Here is a 23,054-nt window from a genome sequence, read left to right as displayed (position 1 = left end):
ATCCAACAGGGCTTCTCTTATGTTCTTATGTGACACAGAGTGTTGGACTGGAGGGGCTATTGGCCTGATCCAACAGGGCTTCTCTTATGTTCTTATGTGACACAGAGTGTTGGACTGGATGGGCCACTGGCCTGATCCAACAGGGCTTCTCTTATGTTCTTATGTGACACAGAGTGTTGGACTGGAGGGGCCACTGGCCTGATCCAACAGGGCTTCTCTTATGTTCTTCTGTGACACAGAGTGTTGGACTGGATGGGCCACTGGCCTGATCCAACAGGGCTTCTCTTATGTTCTTCTGTGACACAGAGTGTTGGACTGGAGGGGCCACTGGCCTGATCCAACAGGGCTTCTCTTATGTTCTTATGTGACACAGAGTGTTGGACTGGATGGGCCACTGGCCTGATCCAACAGGGCTTCTCTTATGTTCTTCTGTGACACAGAGTGTTGGACTGGAGGGGCTATTGGCCTGATCCAACAGGGCTTCTCTTATGTTCTTATGTGACTCAGAGTGTTGGACTGGATGGGCCATTGGCCTGATCCAGCATGGCTTCTCTTATGTTCTTATGTGACACAGAGTGTTGGACTGGATGGGCTATTGGCCTGATCCAACAGGGCTTCTCTTATGTTCTTATGTGACACAGAGTGTTGGACTGGAGGGGCCATTGGCCTGATCCAACAGGGCTTCTCTTATGTTCTTATGTGACTCAGAGTGTTGGACTGGATGGGCCACTGGCCTGATCCAACAGGGCTTCTCTTATGTTCTTATGTGACACAGAGTGTTGGACTGGAGGGGCCACTGGCCTGATCCAACATGGCTTCTCTTATGTTCTTATGTGACACAGAGTGTTGGACTGGATGGGCCATTGGCCTGATCCAACAGGGCTTCTCTTATGTTCTTATGTGACACAGAGTGTTGGACTGGATGGGCCATTGGCCTGATCCAACATGGCTTCTCTTATGTTCTTATGTGACACAGAGTGTTGGACTGGATGGGCCATTGGCCTGATCCAACATGGCTTCTCTTATGTCCTTATGTGACACAGAGTGTTGGACTGGATGGGCCATTGGCCTGATCCAACAGGGCTTCTCTTATGTTCTTCTGTGACACAGAGTGTTGGACTGGATGGGCCATTGGCCTGATCCAACAGGGCTTCTCTTATGTTCTTCTGTGACACAGAGTGTTGGACTGGATGGGCCACTGGCCTGACCCAACAGGGCTTCTCTTATGTTCTTCTGTGACACAGAGTGTTGGACTGGAGGGGCCACTGGCCTGATCCAACATGGCTTCTCTTATGTTCTTACGTGACTCAGAGTGTTGGACTGGATGGGCCACTGGCCTGATCCAACAGGGCTTCTCTTTTGTTCTTATATGACTCAGAGTGTTGGACTGGATGGGCCATTGGCCTGATCCAACATGGCTTCTCTTATGTTCTTATGTGACACAGAGTGTTGGACTGGATGGGCCACTGGCCTGATCCAACATGGCTTCTCTTATGTTCTTATGTGACACAGAGTGTTGGACTGGAGGGGCCATTGGCCTGATCCAACATGGCTTCTCTTATGTGACTCAGAGTGTTGGACTGGATGGGCCACTGGCCTGATCCAACATGGCTTCTCTTATGTTCTTATGTGACTCAGAGTGTTGGACTGGATGGGCCATTGGCCTGATCCAACATGGCTTCTCTTATGTTCTTATGTGACTCAGAGTGTTGGACTGGATGGGCCACTGGCCTGATCCAACATGGCTTCTCTTATGTGACTCAGAGTGTTGGACTGGATGGGCCATTGGCCTGATCCAACATGGCTTCTCTTATGTTCTTATGTGACTCAGAGTGTTGGACTGGATGGGCCACTGGCCTGATCCAACATGGCTTCTCTTATGTTCTTATGTGACTCAGAGTGTTGGACTGGATGGGCCATTGGCCTGATCCAACATGGCTTCTCTTATGTTCTTATGTGACTCAGAGTGTTGGACTGGATGGGCCACTGGCCTGATCCAACATGGCTTCTCTTATGTGACTCAGAGTGTTGGACTGGATGGGCCATTGGCCTGATCCAACATGGCTTCTCTTATGTTCTTATCCTTTTCACTGGAGATATTGCCAGGGTTTGAACCTGGGATCTTCTGCATGCCAAGCAGATGCTATTCCAGGGAGCCGCAGCCCCACCTGACGTTATCAGGACAGGCTACAGAATGCTGTATCACTATTCAATATTTCAATTCATGCCTCATCTCAATGGCAGCAATTTACACCTAGGAAAGATCCTTACCCAGAGAGGCCAAATTCCCATCGTTCTCCAGCATGTCTTCCCTGTACAGAGCTCTTTGTCCCGGATCCAGCAGGGCCCACTCTGCCTCCGTGAAAGAGACGGACACCTCCTCAAAGGAAAAAGAGATCATGAAAGAAAGAGCAGATTCTCTCATCAGAGATCAGCCCAGGATGAGATAGCACATTAGAAAGGAGTCACCTGGGAGGGTACAGAATGTAGGGCTTGGGATGGGTAAAGGGAACAGCATTCAAAGGCTCTCTCTTGTAGAAACTGAAGGAACAAAAGCTCTCCTGAGAAAGGACGAGGGATCTCTCATACCTGCACTGGAGGTGGAGCACCCATTTCCACACCTCTGAAAAGATAATGGTTCAACAGCATCTCTTCACGGCCTGTTCCTGAGAAAAAGGAGGAGGAAGAAGAAGATATTGTATTTATATCCCACCCTCCACTCTGAAGAGGCTCACAATCTCCTTTATCTTCCTCCCCCACAACAAACATCCTGTGAGGTGGGTGAGGTTGGAGGGGGCTCTCACAGCAGCTGCCCCTTCAAGGACAGAGTCTCAGAGCAGTCTACAATCTCCTTTCCCTTCCTCTCCCACAACAGACACCCTGTGAGGTGGGTGGGGCTGGAGAGAGCACTCACAGCAGCTGCCCTTTCAAGGACAGAGGCTCAGAGCGGCCTACAATCTCCTTTCCCTTCCTCCCCCAGAACAGACAACCTGTGAGGTGGGTGGGGCTGAGAGGGCTCTCACAGCAGCTGCCCTTTCAAGGACAGAGTCTCAGAGCGACCTACAATCTCCTTTCCCTTCCTCCCCAACAACAGACACCCTGTGAGGTGGGTGGGGCTCTCACAGCAGCTGCCCTTTCAAGGACAGAGGCTCAGAGCGGCCTACAATCTCCTTTCCCTTCCTCCCCAACAACAGACACCCTGTGAGGTGAGTGGGGCTGGAGAGGGCTCTCACAGCAGCTGCCCTTTCCAGGACAACCTCTGCCAGAGCTATGGCTGACCCAAGGCCATTCCAGCAGGTGCAAGTGGAGGAGTGGGGAAGTAAGGAAGGAAGGGTGTTTGCTTCTCTCTTCCCTTGCTTCACACACACACACACACCCTTCCTAGGATTCTGAAACCTCGCCCTGGGTACACTCAACACATTTTTAAGTCACATAAGAGAAGCCCTGTTGGATCAGGCCAATGGCCCATCCAGTCCAACACTCTGAGTCACATAAGAACATAACAGAAGCCCTGTTGGATGAGGCAAAAGGCCCATCCAGTCCAACACTCTGTGTCACACTGTGACCAAAAAAAAGCCAGGTGCCATGAGAAGGCCCATCAGTGGGTCAGGACGCTAGAAGCACTTCCACTGTGACACCCGAGCACCAAGAATACAGAGCATCACTGCCCCAGACAGTTCCAATAATATACTGTGGCTAATAGACACTGATGGATCTCTGCTCCATATGTTGATCCAATCCTCTCTGCAAGCATGCTATGCTTGCTGCCACCACCTCCTGTGGCAGTGAGTTCCACATGTTAATCACCCTTTTGGTGAAGAAGGAATTCCTTTTATCCGTTCTAACCTGACTGCTCAGCAATTTCATCGAATGCCCACGAGTTCTTGTATTGTGAGAAAGGGAGAAAAGGACTTCTTTCTCTACTTTCTCCATCCCATTCATAATCTTGTAAACCTCTGTCATGCAACCCCGCAGTCGATGTTTCTCCAAGCTAAAGAGCAATTCTCCCAAGTTTATGCAATGAAAAAAAAATGGAAATCTTTATAGATAAACGTTTTACTGATTGCAGTTTAGGAATGGGTTGTCTTACATAACATACATTTTGTGATAGTTTAATATTCAGTTTCAAGATTTTGTGAATCTATTGTTCTGAAAAGCTAATATTGGAATTTGATGGTTGTATTCTTTTCTGGCATGCCATGTATGCTACCAACTCACTCAATAAATGAAAATTATATATTTTTAAAAAGATATGGATATCTAAATTAATGGGAGGAAAAGCCCTCTGTGAATGTTTACAATTTACAAGATTATGCATGGAATGGAGAAAGCAGAGAAAGAAGTCCTTTTCTCCCTTTCTCACAATACAAGAACTCGTGGGCATTCAATGAAATTGCTGAGCAGTCAGGTTAAAATGGATAAAAAGAAGTACTTCTTCACCTAAAGGGTGATTAACATGTGGAACTCACTGCCACAGGAGGTGGTGGTGGCTACAAGCGTAGCCAGCTTCAAGAGGGGACTAGATAAAAATATGGAGCAGAGGTCCATCAGTGGCTTTTAGCCACAGCATATTATTGGAACTGTCTGGGGCAGTGATGCTCTGTATTCTTGGTGTTTTGGGGGGGGGGGAGTGCAAAGTGGAAGGGCTTCTAACCCCACTTGTGAACCTCCTGATGGCACTTGGGTTTGGGGTTTTTTGGCCACTGTGTGACACAGAGGGTTGGACTGGATGGCCCATTGGCCTGATCCAACAGGGCTTCTATTATGTTCTTACGTGACACAGGGTGTTGGACTGGATAGGCCATTGGCCTGATCCAACATGGCTTCTCTTATGTTCTTACGTGACAAATAGTGTTGAACTGGATGGGCCATTGACCTAATCCAACATGGCTTCTCATATGTTCTTATGTGACACAGAGTGTTGGACTGGATAGGCCATTGGTCTGATCCAACAGGGCTTCTCTTATGTGACCCAGAGTTTTGGACTGGATGGGCCATTGGCCTGATCCAACATGGCTTCTCTTATGTGACACAGAGTGTTGGACGGGATGGGCCATTGGCCTGATCCAACATGGCTTCTCTTATGTTCTTATGAGACACAGAGTGTTGGACTGGATGGGCCATTGGCCTGATCCAACAGGGCTTCCCTTATGTTCTTATGTGACACAGAGTGTTGGACTGGATGGGCCATTGGCCTGATCCAACAGGGCTTCTCTTACGTACTTATGTGACACAGAGTGTTGGACTGGATGGGCCACTGGCCTGATCCAACAGGGCTTCTCTTATGTTCTTACGTGACACAGAGTGTTGAACTGGATGGGCCATTGACCTAATCCAACATGGCTTCTCATTTGTTCTTATGTGACACAGAGTGTTGGACTGGATGGGCCATTGGCCTGATCCAACAGGGCTTCCCTTATGTTCTTATGTGACACAGAGTGCTGGACTGGATGGGCCACTGGCCTGATCCAACAGGGCTTCTCTTATGTTCTTATGTGACGCAGAGTGTTGGACTGGATGGGCCACTGGCCTGATCCAACAGGGCTTCCCTTATGTTCTTATGTGACACAGAGTGTTGGACTGGAGGGGCCACTGGCCTGATCCAACAGGGCTTCTCATTTGTTCTTATGTGACACAGAGTGTTGGACTGGATGGGCCACTGGCCTGATCCAACAGGGCTTCTCTTATGTTCTTATGTGACGCAGAGTGTTGGACTGGATGGGCCACTGGCCTGATCCAACAGGGCTTCCCTTATGTTCTTATGTGACACAGAGTGTTGGACTGGAGGGGCCACTGGCCTGATCCAACAGGGCTTCTCTTATGTTCTTATGTGACACAGAGTGCTGGACTGGATGGGCCACTGGCCTGATCCAACAGGGCTTCTCTTATGTTCTTATGTGACACAGAGTGCTGGACTGGATGGGCCACTGGCCTGATCCAACAGGGCTTCTCTTATGTTCTTATGTGACACAGAGTGCTGGACTGGATGGGCCACTGGCCTGATCCAACAGGGCTTCTCTTATGTTCTTATGTGACACAGAGTGCTGGACTGGATGGGCCACTGGCCTGATCCAACAGGGCTTCTCTTATGTTCTCATGTTTGAAGTGTCTAATCTCCTTTTGAAGGGATCACAGTTAGTGGACACTCAGTGCCACAAATTTCCTCAGAGTTCTGTGAAGAAGTTTTTACTTCTATTCTCGACCTGAACTCTTGACCCATCTGTGCTGGACAGCCCTTAAAATAGGCTGCAAAAGGTTGCACTATCAGAGTACCGGGAGGTGAAGAGTTGAGTCTTCCCAGGAATGGAGAACATTGACTGACAGGCTGCTCCAAGCACTCCAACTGGCCAGCACCAGCCGGGTGAAGAAACAGTATTAATTGGGTGCTGGAAGAATCCCTGCCCAGTGAAGGGCACTCTCAGGTGACCCCTCGTCTGGTGAGAAAGGAAACCGCTTTAAAAACCTCAAGAGCGAGAGTGTCAAGGAAGGAAGATGGTAGCAGCAGAAAGCATGAGCTTCGCTCCCTTTCTCTGAATAAAAGGCAAATGCACCATTTAGATGATGACTCTGGATTACAAGGACAGTTCAAAAGCAAAGAAGAAACAGTCGAGGAAAAAAAGAAGCCCGCGTGTTCTTATTTCTAACTAAGAGAGGAGCTGAAAGATAAGTGAGAGAAAGAAAGGAAAGAGGGTGTAAGAGTGGTTCATTACTCTGGGGAATGCTTGGAACGTCACCTTGTGTCTGGGAAAAAAGTGCTCATGAAGCAATTAATCCTCTCACTCATACTGCTGCCCCTGTAAAAAACCGACTACAAGAAACAAAGCAGGAATCAAGTCGCACCTTTAAAACCAACGCATCTTTTATTCAATATGTAAGCTTTAGATAAGGAAGTGTGAATGCACAGGAAGCTTACATTCTGAATAAGAGCTCGTTGGTCTTAAAGGCGCCCCTTGACTCCGGCTTTGTTCTACTGCTTCACGCCGACACGGCTGCCCCCCTGGATCCAACTACGAGAAATTAAGTCAACAATGGAAATAATAGCCTCTTATGCTGAGACAGTGAAGGAGATTGCAAAGCACAATAGAGAGGAAATTATAACTTTAAAAGAGACAGTCCAACAGCATCAGGACTGGTTGAGTCATAAATCATAGAGTTGGAAGGGACCTCTAGGGTCATCTAGTCCAACCCCCTGCACAATGCAGGAAACTCACAAACACCTCCCCCTAAAATTCACAGGATCTTCATTGCTGTCAGATGGCCACCAAGCCTCTGTTGAAAAACCTCCAAGGAAGGAGAGCCCGCCACCTCCCGAGGGAGCCTGTTCCACTGAGGAATCACTCTAACGGTCAGGAAGTTCTTCCTAATGTTGAGCCGGAAGCTCTTTTGATTTAATTTCAACCCATTGTTTCTGGTCCTACCTTCTGGGGCCACAGAAAACAATTCCACAATGTCCCCTCTAAGCTGCAGAATCTTGTGAGCAAAAATTCTAGTTTGTGAGCTACTGGCATTAACATTGTGAGCAAATGGCATTAAAGTTGTGAGCTACTGCATAAGTTAGTGTGCTCTGGGGGTCGTCCTTCCTGAGCTAAGGCAAAAATGTGTGAGCTGGAGGCTAAAATTCTGTGAGCTAGCTCACGCTGATTCAGCTTAGAGGGAACACTGGTTGAGTCCCAATTACGCTCTGGAAATCTGAAATTCCACAGGGTGCTAGAAAGAGGTTAGTACATCTGAAAGTTTACACACTTTCTAAACAAATGGTGAATGCCCCTACTCCAGCTGGAAAATGGATGCCCTCAGCTAATGGGATCAGCCTTCTGCATTGGTATTTTTAAAAACCCTACACAGAGGATTCCACAAGATATAATTGCTCAGTTTAACAACAAAAATGCCAGGGATAAAATATTGGACTTGGCAAAAGAAAAGGGACACCTGAAGTTGCAGGATTTGGATATATTAGTCTTCCCAGATACTCCTGCTGAAGTGTTGGATCAGGCCAATGGCCCATCCAGTCCAACACACTGTGTCACATAAGAACATAAGAGAAGCCATGTTAGATCAGGCCAGTGGCCCATCCATTCCAACACTGTGTCACATGAGAACATAAGAGAAGCCCTGTTGGATCAGGCCAATGGCCCATCCAGTCCAACACACTGTGTCACATAAGAACATAAGAGAAGCCCTGTTGGATCAGGCCAATGGCCCATCCATTCCAACACTCTGTGTCACATGAGAACATAAGAGAAGCCATGTTGGATCAGGCCAATAGTCCATCCAGTCCAACACACTGTGTCACATAAGAACATAAGAGAAGCCCTGTTGGATCAGGCCAATGGCCCATCCAGTCCAACACTCTGAGTCACATAAGAACATAAGAGAAGCCCTGTTGGATCAGGCCAATGGCCCAGCCAGTCCAACACTCTGTGTCACATAAGAACATAAGAGAAGCCATGTTGGATCAGGGCAATGGCCCCTCCAGTCCAACACTCTGTGTCACACAAGAACATAAGAGAAGCCCTGTTGGATCAGACCAATGGCTCATCCAGTCCAACACTGAGTCACATAAGAACATAAGAGAAGCCATGTTGGATCAGGCCAGTGTCCCCTCCAGTCCAACACTCTGTGTCACACAAGAACATAAGAGAAGCCCTGTTGGATCAGGCCAATGGCCCATCCAGTCCAACACTCTGTGTCACATAAGAACATAAGAGAAGCCCTGTTGGATCAGGCCAATGGCCCAGCCAGTCCAACACTCTGTGTCACATAAGAACATAAGAGAAGCCATGTTGGATCAGGGCAATGGCCCATCCAGTCCAACACTCTGTGTCACACATAAGAACATAAGAGAAGCCATGTTGGATCAGGGCAATGGCCCATCCAGTTCAACACTCTGTGTCACACTGTGACCAAAAAAAAGCCAGGTGCCATGAGGAGGCCCATCAGTGGGCCAGGACGCTAGAAGCCCTTCCACTGCGCCCCCCCTGCATGAAGAATACAGAGCATCACTGCCCCAGACAGTTCCAATAACATAGCCACTGATGCATCTCTGCTCCATATGTTGATCCAATCCTCTCTTAAAGCTGTCTATGCTTGCAGCTGCCACCACCTCCTGTGGCAGTGAATTCCATGTGTTAATCACCTTTTGGGTGAAGAAGGACTTCCTTTTATATGTTCTAACCCAACTGCTCAGAAATTTCATTGAGTGCCCATGAGTTCTCGTATTGTGAGAAAGGGAGAAAAGTTGAACCTCATTTGCTACATTGACGCCAACTAATCCAGCCTCGACAGATCCCTTTGGAGTGCCTCACAGTCCTCCCTGGTTCTCACCACCCTGAACAATTTAGTGTCATCCACAAACTTAGCCACTTCACTGCAACTGGCTGTCTTCTGCTTCGTCCTCCTCTCTCGCTTCCTTCTGCATAACAGCTTGGTTTGCAAGGCTTGCTCAGTCGCACAGGAGCTACAGAGCAAAACCTCTATTTACTCCATTGGTTGAGGCTCCTCCCTTGGGTTGGAGCGGGGGAGGGACAGTATCTCTCAAGTGCACAGCAGAGCTACTGAGCCAAGCCTCTCTCCTTTCTATTGGTTGAGGAGCCTCCCCATCCTGGTAACTTTGGGTGTTGCGGTCATCAATATCCACCCACATGCTTCATCCATTGCTCAGGAGAGGTTGCGAAAACCTCACCTTAAACACTGAACTCAAAGGGTGGGAGATGAGAAAGGCACCCCATAAAACAGTTTTAGAATCATAGAGTTGGAAGGGACCTCCAGGGTCATCTAGTCCAACCCCCTGCACAATGCAGGAAACTCACAAACACCTCCCCCTAAATTCACAGGATCTTCATTGCTGTCAGATGGCCATCTAGCCTCTGTTTCAAAACCTCCAAGGAAGGAGAGCCCACCACCTCCCGAGGAAGCCTGTTCCACTGAGGAATCGCTCTAACGGTCAGGAAGTTCTTCCTAATGTGGAGCCGGAAACTCTTTTGATTTAATTTCAACCCATTGGTTCTGGTCTTACCTTCCGGGGCCACAGAAAACAATTCCACACCATCCTCTATAGGACAGCCCTTCAAGTACTTGAAGATGGTGATCCTATCACCTCTCAGCCGCCTCCTCTCCAGGCTAAACATCCCCAGCTCCTTCAACCTTTCCTCATAGGACTTGGTCTCCGGACCCCTCGCCATCTTCGTCGCCCTCCTCTGGACCTGTTCCAGCTTGTCTATACCCTTCTTAAAAAGTGGTGCCCAAAACCGAACACAATACTCCAGGTGAGGTCTTACCAGAGCAGAGTAAAGCGATACCCTCACATCACGTGATCGGGACACTAGACTTTTGTGGATGCAGCCCAAAACTGCATTGGCCTTTTTAGCCACCACATCACACTGTTGATTCATATTCAGCATATGGGAATGAGATTGGCCAGAAGGGGAATGAGATTGGCCAGCACCAGCTATGTGAGGTAATGCTATTGGCTGGGTGCTGGAGGAAACATTTGTATTTGCATTCATGGGGTGCCCCAATAGCATCAAAGCACAATGAGTCCTTACCACAGGAGAAGGCCTCTTGGGTACGCTCCTGCGCCTGCGTTGTCTGCCCTTGATCCAATGAAGCTCCTTTCATCTCAAGGAACGTAGCCTCTGCTTCCATGGATGGTGCCCACATCTGAAAAAGCAGCCAGGGAGAAGGGTAAGAGACGGAATGGAAAAGAAGCCAAGGAATGGATCCTTCCCCACTCCCAGACTCTGCACCCTTCTATCAGGAGACCCAGTGGGTTATCTGGAGGGAGAAGAAATTCTCTAGTAGAAGAGGCTGCTGAAGGAGGCTGTGAAATCTCCCATTTGGACGATTAATACTTGGACAGATGTCTGGTAGGGAGACTTTAGGGTAAGGCCGGATACCGTTGCTTGAACTGGACATACCTGGAGGGAATCCTCTCACCTGTTCTGCCTGCCTCTTCTCTGCCTGACTCAGGAGGAAACCTTCGGCCAGGGCCACTGCCTGGGAACTGGTCTCCGGCCCACATCCTCTGACCCAGCCCTGCATTTCCTGGGGCAGGAGAGTCAGGAACTGCTCCAGGATCACCAGGTCCAGGATCTGCTTCTTGGTGTGCCTCTCCGGCTTCAGCCACTGGCTGCAAAGTCCATGGAGCTGGCTGCAAACCTCGCGGGGCCCTTCGGCCTCATGGTAGCGGAACTGCCGAAAACATTGGCAACATACTTCTGAGGTCAGGGTATTCTTAGCCAGGACCTCTGGCACAGCACTTTCCCAGAATTCAACACCACTCCCTGCTTGGAAGAGACGGGGACCATAACTTGATCTCTGGTCATTTCCAGGTCCTTCTGGCTCCACCTCTTCCATCTCTTTCCCCTTCTCTTGGGTCACTTCAGATTCTGGAAAGACAGCCTGCCCCATGTGGCTCTGAAGAGGGAAAGGAAAAGTTATCAAAAAAGCAGAAAGAAACCAAAGAAGAAGAATTGCAGATTTATACCCCGCCCTTCTCTCTGAATCAGAGACTCAGACCGGCTTACAATCTCCTGTATCTTCGCCCCCCACAACAGACACCTTGTGAGGTGGGTGGGGCTGAGAGTTCTCTCACAGCAGCTGCCATTCCAAGGACAACTGCCGTGAGAGCTCTGGCTGACTCAAAGCCATTCCAGCAGCTGCAAGTGGAGGAGTGGGGAATCAAACCCAGTTCTCCCAGATAATAGTCTGCACACTTAACCGCTACACCAAACTGGCTTTGTGCCATCATGAGGGGTCACCGAGGTGGTGAACAAAATTAAAACAGACGTAAGAAAATAAGAATTTAAAACTCCCACACACACACACACGCACACATATGACACAGATCATCCTCACATCTAAAGCAACAGCAAGGGACACAGGTAAGAGAAAAAATGGAAGAGGCTGAGCGGACGAATCCTGCCCCATTTGCTGACGCCTCATCCCTGCATAGACCAGCGGAACTGCTTCAAATATAGGGGCAAGAATTAGGGTTGGTTTTTCTTCCCAGCCTTGTGCACTCTCTGGAGATAAAAATATCTGGCAAGGAACCCTTAACATTAGGTCATTTCTTGAAGTGCGTGAAGAATATAAGAGAAGCCATGTTGGATCATGCCAATGGCCCATCCAGTCCAACATTCTGTGTCACATAAGAACATAAGAGAAGCCGTGTTGGATCAGGCCAGTGGTCCATCCAGTCCAACGCTCTGAGTCCAACACTCTGTGTCGTAAGAACATAAGAGAAGCCCTGTTGGATCAGGCCAGTGGCCCATCCAGTCCAACACTAGGTGTCGTAAGAATATAAGAGAAGCCATGTTGGATCAGGCCAATGGCCCATCCAGTCCAACACTCTGTGTCACATAAGAACATAAGAGAAGCCCTGTTGGATCAAGCCAATGGCCCATTCAGTCCAACACTCTGTGTCACATAAGAGAAGCCATGTTGGATCAGGCTAATGGCCCATTCAGTCCAAAGCTCTGTGTCACATAAGAGAAGCCCTGTTGGATCAGGCCAATGGCCCATCCTGTCCAATACTCTGTGTCACATAAGAACATAAGAGAAGCCCTGTTGGATCAGGCCAGTGGCCCATCCAGTCCAACACTCTGTGTCACATAAGAATATAAGAGAAGCCATGTTGGATCAGGCCAGTGGCCCATCCAGTCCAACACTCTGTGTCGCATAAGAACATAAGAGAAGCCCTGTTAGATCAGGCCAATGGCCCATCCAGTCCTACACTCTTTGTCACACAGTGGCCAAAAAAACCAGGTGCCATCAGGAGGTCCATCAGTTGGGCCAGGACATTAGAAACCCACCCACTATTTCTCACCCGCCTCCCAAGCACCAAGAATACAGAGCATCAATTGCCCCTGACAGAGAGTTCCATCTATACCCTGTGGCTAATAGCCACTCATGGCCTCTGCTCCATATGTTTATCCATTCCCCTCTTGAAGCTGTCTATGCTTGCAGCTGCCACAAAAGGAAACCCCCTCACCTGTTCCGCCTGCCTCTTCTCCTCTGCCTGACTTGAGAGGAAACCTTCCACCAAGGCCACCGCCCAAGAACTGGTCTCCGGCCCGCATCCTCTGACCCAACCCTGCATTTCCTGGGGCAGGAGAGTCAGGAACTGCTCCAGGATCACCAGGTCCAGGATCTGCTTCTTGGTGTGCCTCTCCGGCTTCAGCCACTGGTTGCAAAGTCCATGGAGCTGGCTGCAAACCTCTCGGGGCCCATCGGCCTCATGGTAATGAAACTGCCGGAAGCGTCGGCAATGCACATCTGAGTTTGCAGGGAGCTGATAACAGATATTTGGCCCTTGGCTTTCCCAGAATTCCAAATTCCCAGCTAGGGTGGGATGGGGACCTTTCCTTGCTGTTTTGCCAGTTTCAGGTCCTTCTGGGTTCTGCTCTTCCATTTCTTTCCTCTTCTCTCAGGGAACCTCCAACTGTTTAAAGATGTCTTTAGCCCCTTGGGTATGAAGTGAATTTTCTCTCTGGGGGGGAAGAAGAAACATGGAAGATCAAAAGAGATTGGAGATACAGCACTGAACACTATGGTTTGGCAGGGCCTGCAAGACCGATTTTTTTTGGCTTGCATTTAACATCTGAGGCAGGCAACGAGCTACATTATAATGTTTACATCATCGTTCTGAGAGCCCGACCGGCACTAGTAGAATAACGTCTGAGCGCCAACGTTAACAATAGCAGTAATCTCAGCAATATGTGAACGCCAAAGCAATAATAGCAGCGCGGGTAAACGAATCTTGGATGATCGGCTTATCGTTCGTAAATTGTTATAGTGTCGTTTTATTATATTGTCTTGTTTTAAAGCCAAATTGTCTTTTTGAAATGTTGTTAGCCACCTGGAGCCCATAAGGGGAGGGCGGCATATAAATCTGATTGAATAAACCAGGGGTGGCTAACGGTAGCTCTCCAGATGTTTTTTTGCCTACAACTCCCATCAGCCCCAGCCATTGGCCATGCTGGCTGGGGCTGATGGGAGTTGTAGGCAAAAAACATCTGGAGAGCTACCGTTGGCCACCCCTGGAAGAAACAAATAAACATCAACACACACCTTCACATGGTCAGCAGACTCACAAGAACTGCTCTGGTGAATCAGAACAAAAGGGCTTCTTGTGGTTTGTAGACCAAGTTTTATGTCGTTTCTCTCTAACACAAGCCAAGCTGTTTTAGATATGCCTCCAAAGTTCTCTGGGAAAATTAAGTGTCTCTGTTTGGCTCTTTAAGGATGTTCACAAGCTTAGTCTCTCCTTACGTTCACTCAGTCCGTCCTGGGGGCTAATTCTTCAGGTATAGGAGATTGTAAGCCGCTCTAAGTCTCTGATTCAGAGAGAAGGGCGGGGTATAAATCTGCAATTCTTCTTCTTCTAGAAATGTTCCTCTCTTCTGTTGGGCAGTCCCTAGACACCCGCTGGCAGCCTCTGCCCCACACTGGAAAGAATATGGGTCTCAGGACTGGGGCAGTGGCTGATTCTTGCAATACTGGGAGGAGCTTCCTCTCCCCCCAAAAAAGCTTTTTCTTACCCATTTACCTGAAAAATACCAGCTTTTACTTACATTATAATGAGCAGCGACAGCACATTGGCTTTAAAGTTCCACCTTTTGTTCAGAATGTAAGCTTTCGTGCACTCTAAGCACCCTTCATCAGACAAAGATATGGCAGTCCTAAATATAGAGAAAGTAAGCAGTGAGCTACTATGTAGAATCATGATTTTTAGCAGATTAAAAGAATCGCAAATGGGGGTCTGTGTTTGTTCGTTAGTGTTGAGATGAAACAACAATGGAAGGGAGATAAAAAGCATAAGAACATAAGAGAAGCCATGTTGGATCAGGCCAATGGCCCATCCAGTCCAACACTCTGTGTTACTTAAGAACATAAGAGAAGCCATGTTGGATCCGGCCAATGGCCCATCCAGTCCAACACTCTGTGTTACTTAAGAACATAAGAGAAGCCATGTTGGATCCGGCCAATGGCCCATCCAGTCCAACACTCTGTGCCACATAAGAACATAAGAGAAGCCATGTTGGATCAGGCCAATGGCCCATCCCGTCCAACACTCTGTGTCACATAAGAACATAAGAAAAGCCCTGTTGGATCAGGCCAATGGCCCATCCATTCCAACACTCTGTGTCACACAGTGGCCAATATATGTGTGCATGTGTGTGTGTGTGTGCATATATATATATATATATAATATATATATATATACATACATACACACATATACACATATATATACATACATACACATATACACATATATATATACACTGTGACTAATAGCCACTGATGGACCTCTGCTCCATATTTTTATCCAATCCCCTCTTAAAGCTGGCTATACTGGTAGCCGCCGCCACCTCCTGTGGCAGTGAATTCCACATGTTAATCACCCTTTGGAAGAAGTACTTCCTTTTATCCGTTTTAACCTGACTGCTCAGCAATTTCATTGAATGCCCACAAGTTCTTGTATTGTGAAAAAGGGAGAAAAGGACTTTTCTCTACTTTCTCCATCCCATGCAGAATCTTGTAAACCTCTATCATGTCACCCCGCAGTCGACGTTTCTCCAAGCTAAAGAGCCCCAAGTGTTTAACCTTTCTTCATAGGGAAAGTGTTCCAAACCTTTAAACATTCTAGTTGCCCTTTTCTGGACTTTTTCCAATGCTATAATATCCTTTTTGAGGTGCGGTGGCCAGAATTGTACACAGTATTCCAAATGAGACCGCACCATCGATTTATACAGGGGCATTATGATACTGGCTGATTTGTTTTCAGTTCCCTTCCCAATAATTCCCAGCATGGCAAAGCCTTTTTTATTGCAAACGCACACTGTCTTGACATTTTCAGTGAGTTATCTACCACGACCCCAAGATCTCTCTTGGTCAGTCTCTGCCAGTTCTCACCCCATCAACTTGTATTTGTAGCTGGGATTCTTGGCCCCAATGTGCATTACTTTGCACTTGGCCACACTGAACCTCATCTGCCACGTTGACGCCCACTCACCCAGCCTCAACAGATCCCTTTGGAGTGCCTAGCAGATTGTTGTCATTAGGTGTAAAGTGCCCTAAATAAGAGTTTGTTGTTAGTTCTGGGTTTAAATAGAGGGCATTAGTTTCTCAAGAGGTTTAAACAACGTTCTAGTTTGCCATTAGAAGCGGAAAAAAAGAATACATTAAAATATAGTGGTAGTATATGTAATAAGATAAGCAGCCATTATCCCTTATTCGAGTATGTCAATACAACCCCTCCCCAATATTCGGATACACTGTCCTAAAAGAGAAATGCATTCTAGTTTGTTATTAGAATTGCCTTTAGCCAACACGGCTGCTTGCTTGGATCTTCTAAAACTGGGGCGGCCAACGGTAGCTCTCCAGATGTTTTTTTTGCCTACAACTCCCATCAGCCCCAGCCAGCATGGCCAAAGGCTGAGGCTGATGGAAGTTGTAGGCAGAAAAACATCTGGAGAGCTACCGTTGGCTACCCCTGCTCTAGAACATCAGTTTTTGTCCTTCTAACCTTTCCTGCACTGAAAGACGGGGGTCATCCACCGCCCCCTCCCCTCGCAAAACGGTGCAAAGCTAGTGCCTGCCAGGGTTGCCAACCTCCCGGGCGGGGGCCTGAAGACCCTCCAGAATTACAACCGACCGCCGGCAGAGAGATACCCCCTCCCCACCCCGGAGAAGATGGCTATCCTTGGGTGGGGGGGAGAAGGACTCTACAGGGTTTGTTCCCATCTGGGTCTCCAAGAATCCACTTCCTTCCCCCCACCCCAAAATGCAGGGATTTTCCATCCCTGAGTGACCAACCCCGTGCATGCAAACCCTGACCGAGAAGCCAGTGGAAGCATCGCCCACCCCACTTACTTCTAAGGAGACCTCCCCAGGATCCAGCTGCTGCACGGCTTTCCCCTCTTGCTGCTGCATGCATGAAGCCCTCCTCTCTCCCCCAGGAAAGGAGCCCCATCCCTGCTCCCCTCCCCCTCCTCCCTCGGCCTCTCTAGGAAATGTCTCGTGGGCTTAACCCTTTCGGTGCTGCAGAAGAATGCGAAAAGGCGACCAGCGCCAGATTCAACCCTGAGGAGGTCCAGAGTCATCTAGTCCAACCCCCTGCACAATGCAGGAAACTCACAAACACCTTCCGCTAAATTCACAGGATCTTCATCGCTGTCAGATGGCCATCCAGCCTCTGCTGAAAAACCTCCAGGGAAGGAGAGCCCACCACCTCCCGAGGAAGCCTGTTCCACTGAGGAACCATTCTAATTGTCAGGAAGTTCTTAGAATCATAGAATTATAGACTTGGAAGGGACCTCCAGGATCATCTAGTCCAACCCCCTGCACAATGCAGGAAACTCACAAACACCTCCCCCCTAAATTCACAGGATCTTCATTGCTGTCAGATGGCCATCCAGCCTCTGCTGAAAAACCTCCAGGGAAGGAGAGCCCACCACCTCCCGAGGAAGCCTGTTCCACTGAGGAACCATTCTAATTGTCAGGAAGTTCTTAGAATCATAGAATTATAGACTTGGAAGGGACCTCCAGGATCATCTAGTCCAACCCCCTGCACAATGCAGGAAACTCACAAACACCTCCCCCCTAAATTCACAGGATCTTCATTGCTGTCAGATGGCCATCCAGCCTCTGCTGAAAAACCTCCAGGGAAGGAGAGCCCACCACCTCCCGAGGAAGCCTGTTCCACTGAGGAATCGCTCTGACAGTCAGGAAGTTCTTCCTAATGTTGAGCCGGAAACTCTCTTGATTTAATTTCAACCCACTGGTTCTGGTCCTACCTTCTGGGGCCACAGAAAACAATTCCACGCCCTCCTCTAGATGACAGCCCTTCAAGGACTTGAAGATGGTGATTCAGAAACTTCCATTTCATTGTGTCTGAGGATGCGTTTGTGCACACAAAAACTCACACCACGAATAAAACTTCATTGATCTGAAAGTTTCCCCTGGACTCGACCTTCGTTCCGCTGCTTCAGCCCCACACGGCTGCCCACCTGAATTTGGCCCAAATGAAGTTCATGGTGAAGGGAGGATTTAAAACTTTGTTTCCCCAGGTCTGAAGGGCTGTAATAGATGCCCTCTCTGAAAGAGGAAAAATGATGCTGACAACCTCACAAGGGGCAGAAGGCGGTTTCTGCTCAGAGATCTGCGATGCATAATTTGACAAACAGGGAGCTACACGAAAGGGTCAGCATCTTGCACCCATCCTCTCCTTCCTTGGAGGCTTTTCAACAGAGGCTAGGTGGCCATCTGACAGCAATGAAGATCCTGTGAATTTAGGGGGGAGGTGTTTGTGAGTTTCCTGCATTGTGCAGGGGGTTGGACTAGATGATCCTGGAGGTCCCTTCCAAGTCTATAATTCTATGATTCTAAGAACTTCCTGACCATTAGAGTGGTTCCTCAGTGGAACAGGCTTCCTCGGGAGGTGGTGGGCTCTCCTTCCTTGGGGGTTTTTAAACAGAGGCTAGATGGCCATCTGGCAGCAATGTGGATCCTGTGAATTTGGGGGGAGGTGTTTGTGAGTTTCCTGCATTGTGCAGGGGCTTGGACTAGATGACCCTGGAGGTTCCTTCCAACCCTAGGATTCTATGAGTCTAAGAACTTCCTGACCATTAGAGCGGTTCCTCAGTGGAACAGGCTTCCTCCTTGAGAGGTGGTGGGCTCTCCTTCCTTGGAGGCTAGAGGGCCATCTGACAGCAATGAAGATCCTGTGAATTTAGGGGGAGGTGTTTGTGAGTTTCCTGCATTGTGCAGGGGGTTGGACTAGATGACCCTGGAGGTCCCTTCCAACTCTATGACTCTTTGGGAGGTGGTGGGCTCTCCTTCCTTGGAGGTTTTTAAACAGAGGCTAGATGGCCATCTGACAGCAATGAAGATCCTGTGAATTTAGGGGTGAGGTGTTTGTGAGTTTCCTGCATTGTGCAGGGGGTTGGACTAGATGACCCTGGAGGTCCCTTCCAACTCTATGACTCTTTGGGAGGTGGTGGGCTCTCCTTCCTTGGAGGTTTTTAAACAGAGGCTAGGTGGCCATCTGACAGCAATGAGGATGCTGTGAATTTAGGGGGAGGTGTTTGTGAGTTTCCTGCATTGTGCAGGGGGTTGGACTAGATGACCCTGGAGGTCCCTTCCAACTCTAGAACTTCCTGAGCATTAGAGCGATTAGAGTGATTTCTCAGTGGAACAGGCTTCCTCGGGAGGTGGTGAGCTCTCCTTCCTTGGAGGTTTTTAAACAAAGGCTACATGGCCATCTGACCGCGATGAAGATCCTGTGGATTTAGGGGGAGGTATTTGTGAAGTTCCTGCATTGTGCAGGGGCTTGGACTAGATGACCTTGGAGGTCCCGACGCTATGATTCCTGCAGCTTCCCAAACGGTGCTGCCTGCTGCTTCCGGGCCTGGAGGCTGCTTCAGATGCAGGGGAGGGGGAGACTCTCAGGGTCCAGTCAGTGCTTCCACTCCCCCCCCCAAAAAAAACCTAGGAGGGAACCAGCTCGGCGAACCCACCCCAGGAGGCTGGTGAAGGGCCGGGGCAGCTGGGGGACTCTTTGGGCTGGAATGACTTGCTTTCCCCCCCCCCCTGCAGCTGCCCATTTCTTGTTCCAGTGGAAGGCCGAGTGCCACTTCGCCAACAGGACTCGAGGGGAGGTCTGGCTCCTGGGTAGGCCCTTCTACGGCCTGCAGGAGGTGCTGCGCTTTGACAGCCGCCGCGGCTGGTACGAGGCCCTGACCCACTGGGCCAGCCCCAAGCCCGGTACCCCAACAGCCAGAAGGACTGGATGAACTACGCGCGGGCCCAGGTGGACGCCTTCTGCCGGGTCAACTACGAGGTGGAAGAGGAACGGGGCATCACCCTCCCCAGGAAGGGTGAGCTGGGAGGGGGGCAGTGGGATGCCCAGCAGGAGAGGAGGGGAGACAGGGGGCTTTCCCCTCCTCTTCTTCCACCGCCCCCCCTCCAGGGCCGTCTCCACCCACACAGGACCCTCGTAGAAACTACATTTTTTCTTAAAACACAACTTTGAAGGGTGGGGGGGGGGCCCAAAATGCAGTGGGTAGGCTTGCCAATCCCCAGGTCCCAGCGGGGGGGTCTCCCGCTTTCCCAGGCACCTTCCCGCCCCCAGTCAGCTGGCCAGCGGGGGGGGGGGGAGCCCCGCCCCCACAGCCACCATGTGACTTTCAACCTCCGGAGGCTTCAGCCTCCGATTGAAAGGCTTCCTCTTGGAATGGGGTGTCTGTGTTACTTGGAAGAAGTTGGCTGCGACTCGTGAGTAGAGAGGCCAATCCCTCGCTTCAGAGTGGCCAGAAAGCGGGGGAGGGGGGAGGAGGGAAAAGTCTGCTGGGCACTTCATTGTTCCCTATGTGGAGATCGATTCTCATAGGGTATAATGGGGAATTGATCTGGAGGTTTCAGGGGCTCTGGGGGAGCTGTTTTTTGAGGTAGAGGCACCAAATTTTCAGTATAGTATCTAGTGCCTCTCCCCAAAGTACCTCCCAAGTTTCAAAACGATTGGACCGGGGGGTCCAATACTATGAGCCCCAAAAGAAGCTGACCCTATCCTTCATTATTCCTGTGGAAGGAAGACATTTAAAAAGGTGTGCGGTCCCTTTAAATGTGATGGCCAGAACTCCCTTGGAGTTCAATGATGCTTGTCACACCCTTGCTTCTGGCTCCGCCCCCATGTCTCCTGACTCCACCCCCAAAGTCCCCATATATTTCTTGAATTGGACGTGGCAACCCTAGCAGTGGGGTAAAACCCAGCTGGTGATTCCAAGGTGGGGCTGGCTGCCAGAGGCCACTGTGAAGGTATGGTGACCCCCCCCCCAATAATGCACTTCCCCCCCTTAGACCTGGATTTCCCCCTCGGAAAGGTTGTTCCCTTCTGAGAAGGACCCTCCCCAGGGGTTTTCCTCTTTGTCTTTGAAAGGCTTCCTGTCCTGCCCTGTCCCAGAGATCTCATTTAGCCCACCCTGGGACCCGAGGGGAGAATCAGGAGCACTCAAATGCTGGGTGGGAAAAGCCAGGGTGGAAGACCTCCCTCTTGGGAGCTCCCCAGAGGCAAAACCAGAACAAAGTCCTGGAGAGGTGACCGTCAAGCAGAGGCCAGAAGACAACCGAGAGATCCCCTAGAATGGTCCAGGAAAAGGAAAGGAAAGGTGCCCTGTGCAAGCACCAGTCGCTTCCGACTCTGGGGTGACGTTGCTTTCACAACGTTTTCACAGCAGGCTTTTGACGGGGTGGTTTGCCATTGCCTTCCCCAATCTTTTACGCTTCCCCCCCAGCAAGCTGGGGACTCCTTTGACCGACCTCGGAAAGATGGAAAGCTGAATCGACCTGGAGCCGGCTACCTGAACCAGCTTTCGCTGGGATTGAACTCAGGTCGTGAGCAGAGAGTTCAGACCACAGTCCTCTTATGCCAAGTACTGCACAATCGTCATCAATGATAGCCTCTAGGATTACTGAATCACAGAAAGCTTTATTCGCTTAACAGAAATATAACAGGCAAGACTAAATCTTGGCAGAACTAGGGATACAGATATATTGGTTGACTCTGCCTGTGAATTATTTGAGCAAAAAGCACCTTTTCCCCACCAATGAAACATTCCCCTTCCCCACCCCTGACCCCATCTACAGTTCTCTAAATCTCTATATTCCCAAAGTCCAGTCCTCTCTTTTCAATGAATCTCACCAAAAGATTCCGGCAACAATTCTTGTTTTTTTACATATCTGGCAGTGATTATCACAGGCAATGCTTGTGATCATTAATTACTAATCGCAACGTACGGTCCAGTGGGCTACGAATGTAGGTCGTAATATTAAGTTAGACGAATGGGAGATGCTATGGAAATCTAATATTAAATTAACTTAAGTCAATAGCTTTTAAGGAAAACTTGTACAAGATGTTTTATAGATGGTATGTAACTCCCCAGAAACTTTCTGAGATGTATGTTAATATGTCTAGTAAGTGTTGGAAGTGCACAAAACATGTTGGGTCGTTTTACCATATGTGGTGGACCTGTGAGATGACAAAAGACTATTGGAAGATGGTGCATGAATTTGAAGATGCAGATTCAATTCAAACCAGAACTAATTTTATTGAATACATATCCTAGTGATTATACAAGACACTTAATGGCACATATTAATACAGCAGCTAGGATTTTACTTGCACAGAAATGGAAACTTCAGGAAATTCCTACAAGATTGGAGCTGATGGGGAAAATACTGGAAACAGCAGAGATGGACTATTTATCTCAGTTACTTGCCGGGAAATCCAAGGAAGAAGCAAGAAAATATTGGGAGAAGTTACATGTGTGGTTAGATACTTAAGATCTACTGGTGTGAACTTTTATTTCTATTTTCTACTATATATATTAGAAATACAATCCAAAGCAGATAGTTTAAACGAAGACTTACAATCCTTATAATATTTTAGATAGATTAGGGAGATACAATGTTAAGCGTGTAACAATATTGTAAAAATATTTTATTTTAATGACGTATTGACGTGCAGAATGGACTATGTTCATAGTGCTTTTCTATTTCCACTTCCCCCTTTTTCTTTCTGGAAATCTAATAAAACTTATTATTATTAATCACAACGTTCGTATTTCAAAGTCTTACTAAAAGTTCCTGGACCCTAGACAAAGTTCCTTAGCCCAACGATCAAGATTGTACCGGAGAAGATCCGTCTCACCTGCATCCAGCTGTTAATTCTGGCAATGTGAAAGGTCTTCCTGAAACAGCACTTCTTTCCTGTGTTCCTGTCTCAGCACAGAGACAAATGTTTCAACCTCTTGAAGCAGAGAAGGCCTAGAGTGAGGCCTCACAATGAAAAGTTAAAACAAATTTAGGCCATTTAAACGTATAACACTCCCTTGTGCGGAATCCTCTCTGCTAAAGGAGACAGATCTTGGATCTACTTCAGCTGGCAGAGTTTGCAGATCTACTTCACCTTTGCTTTCTCCCTTGTGGGATCTCCGTGAGGGCTTCAGACACAGATAAAGCTCCTTCTGTAGTCTGGCCAACTGTAACGTTTC

General features: G+C 48.7%; 2 protein-coding genes across 2 annotated transcripts in view; one reads left to right on the top strand and one right to left on the bottom strand.

Moving 5' to 3' along the window:
- The window catches only part of LOC132571595 (zinc finger protein OZF-like), a 388,663-nt gene that overhangs the window by 123,628 nt on the left and 241,981 nt on the right, over positions 1-23,054 (top strand). The window lies entirely within an intron of this gene.
- LOC132570913 (zinc finger protein 208-like) overlaps positions 1-23,054 on the bottom strand; it is a gene marked incomplete at its 3' end in the record, with an annotated part of 122,372 nt that overhangs the window by 6,032 nt on the left and 93,286 nt on the right. The window contains 2 exon segments of the mRNA XM_060237550.1: positions 10,545-10,659; positions 11,158-11,415. Coding sequence (XP_060093533.1) covers positions 10,545-10,659; positions 11,158-11,415 — 373 coding nt within the window.

The sequence above is a fragment of the Heteronotia binoei genome, chromosome 5, assembly GCF_032191835.1.
Source record: "Heteronotia binoei isolate CCM8104 ecotype False Entrance Well chromosome 5, APGP_CSIRO_Hbin_v1, whole genome shotgun sequence".
In the NCBI taxonomy this organism is placed as follows: Eukaryota; Metazoa; Chordata; class Lepidosauria; order Squamata; family Gekkonidae; genus Heteronotia; species Heteronotia binoei.
Note: the sequence above shows the minus strand (reverse complement) of the source record. Positions and strands in the feature narration are given on the sequence as shown.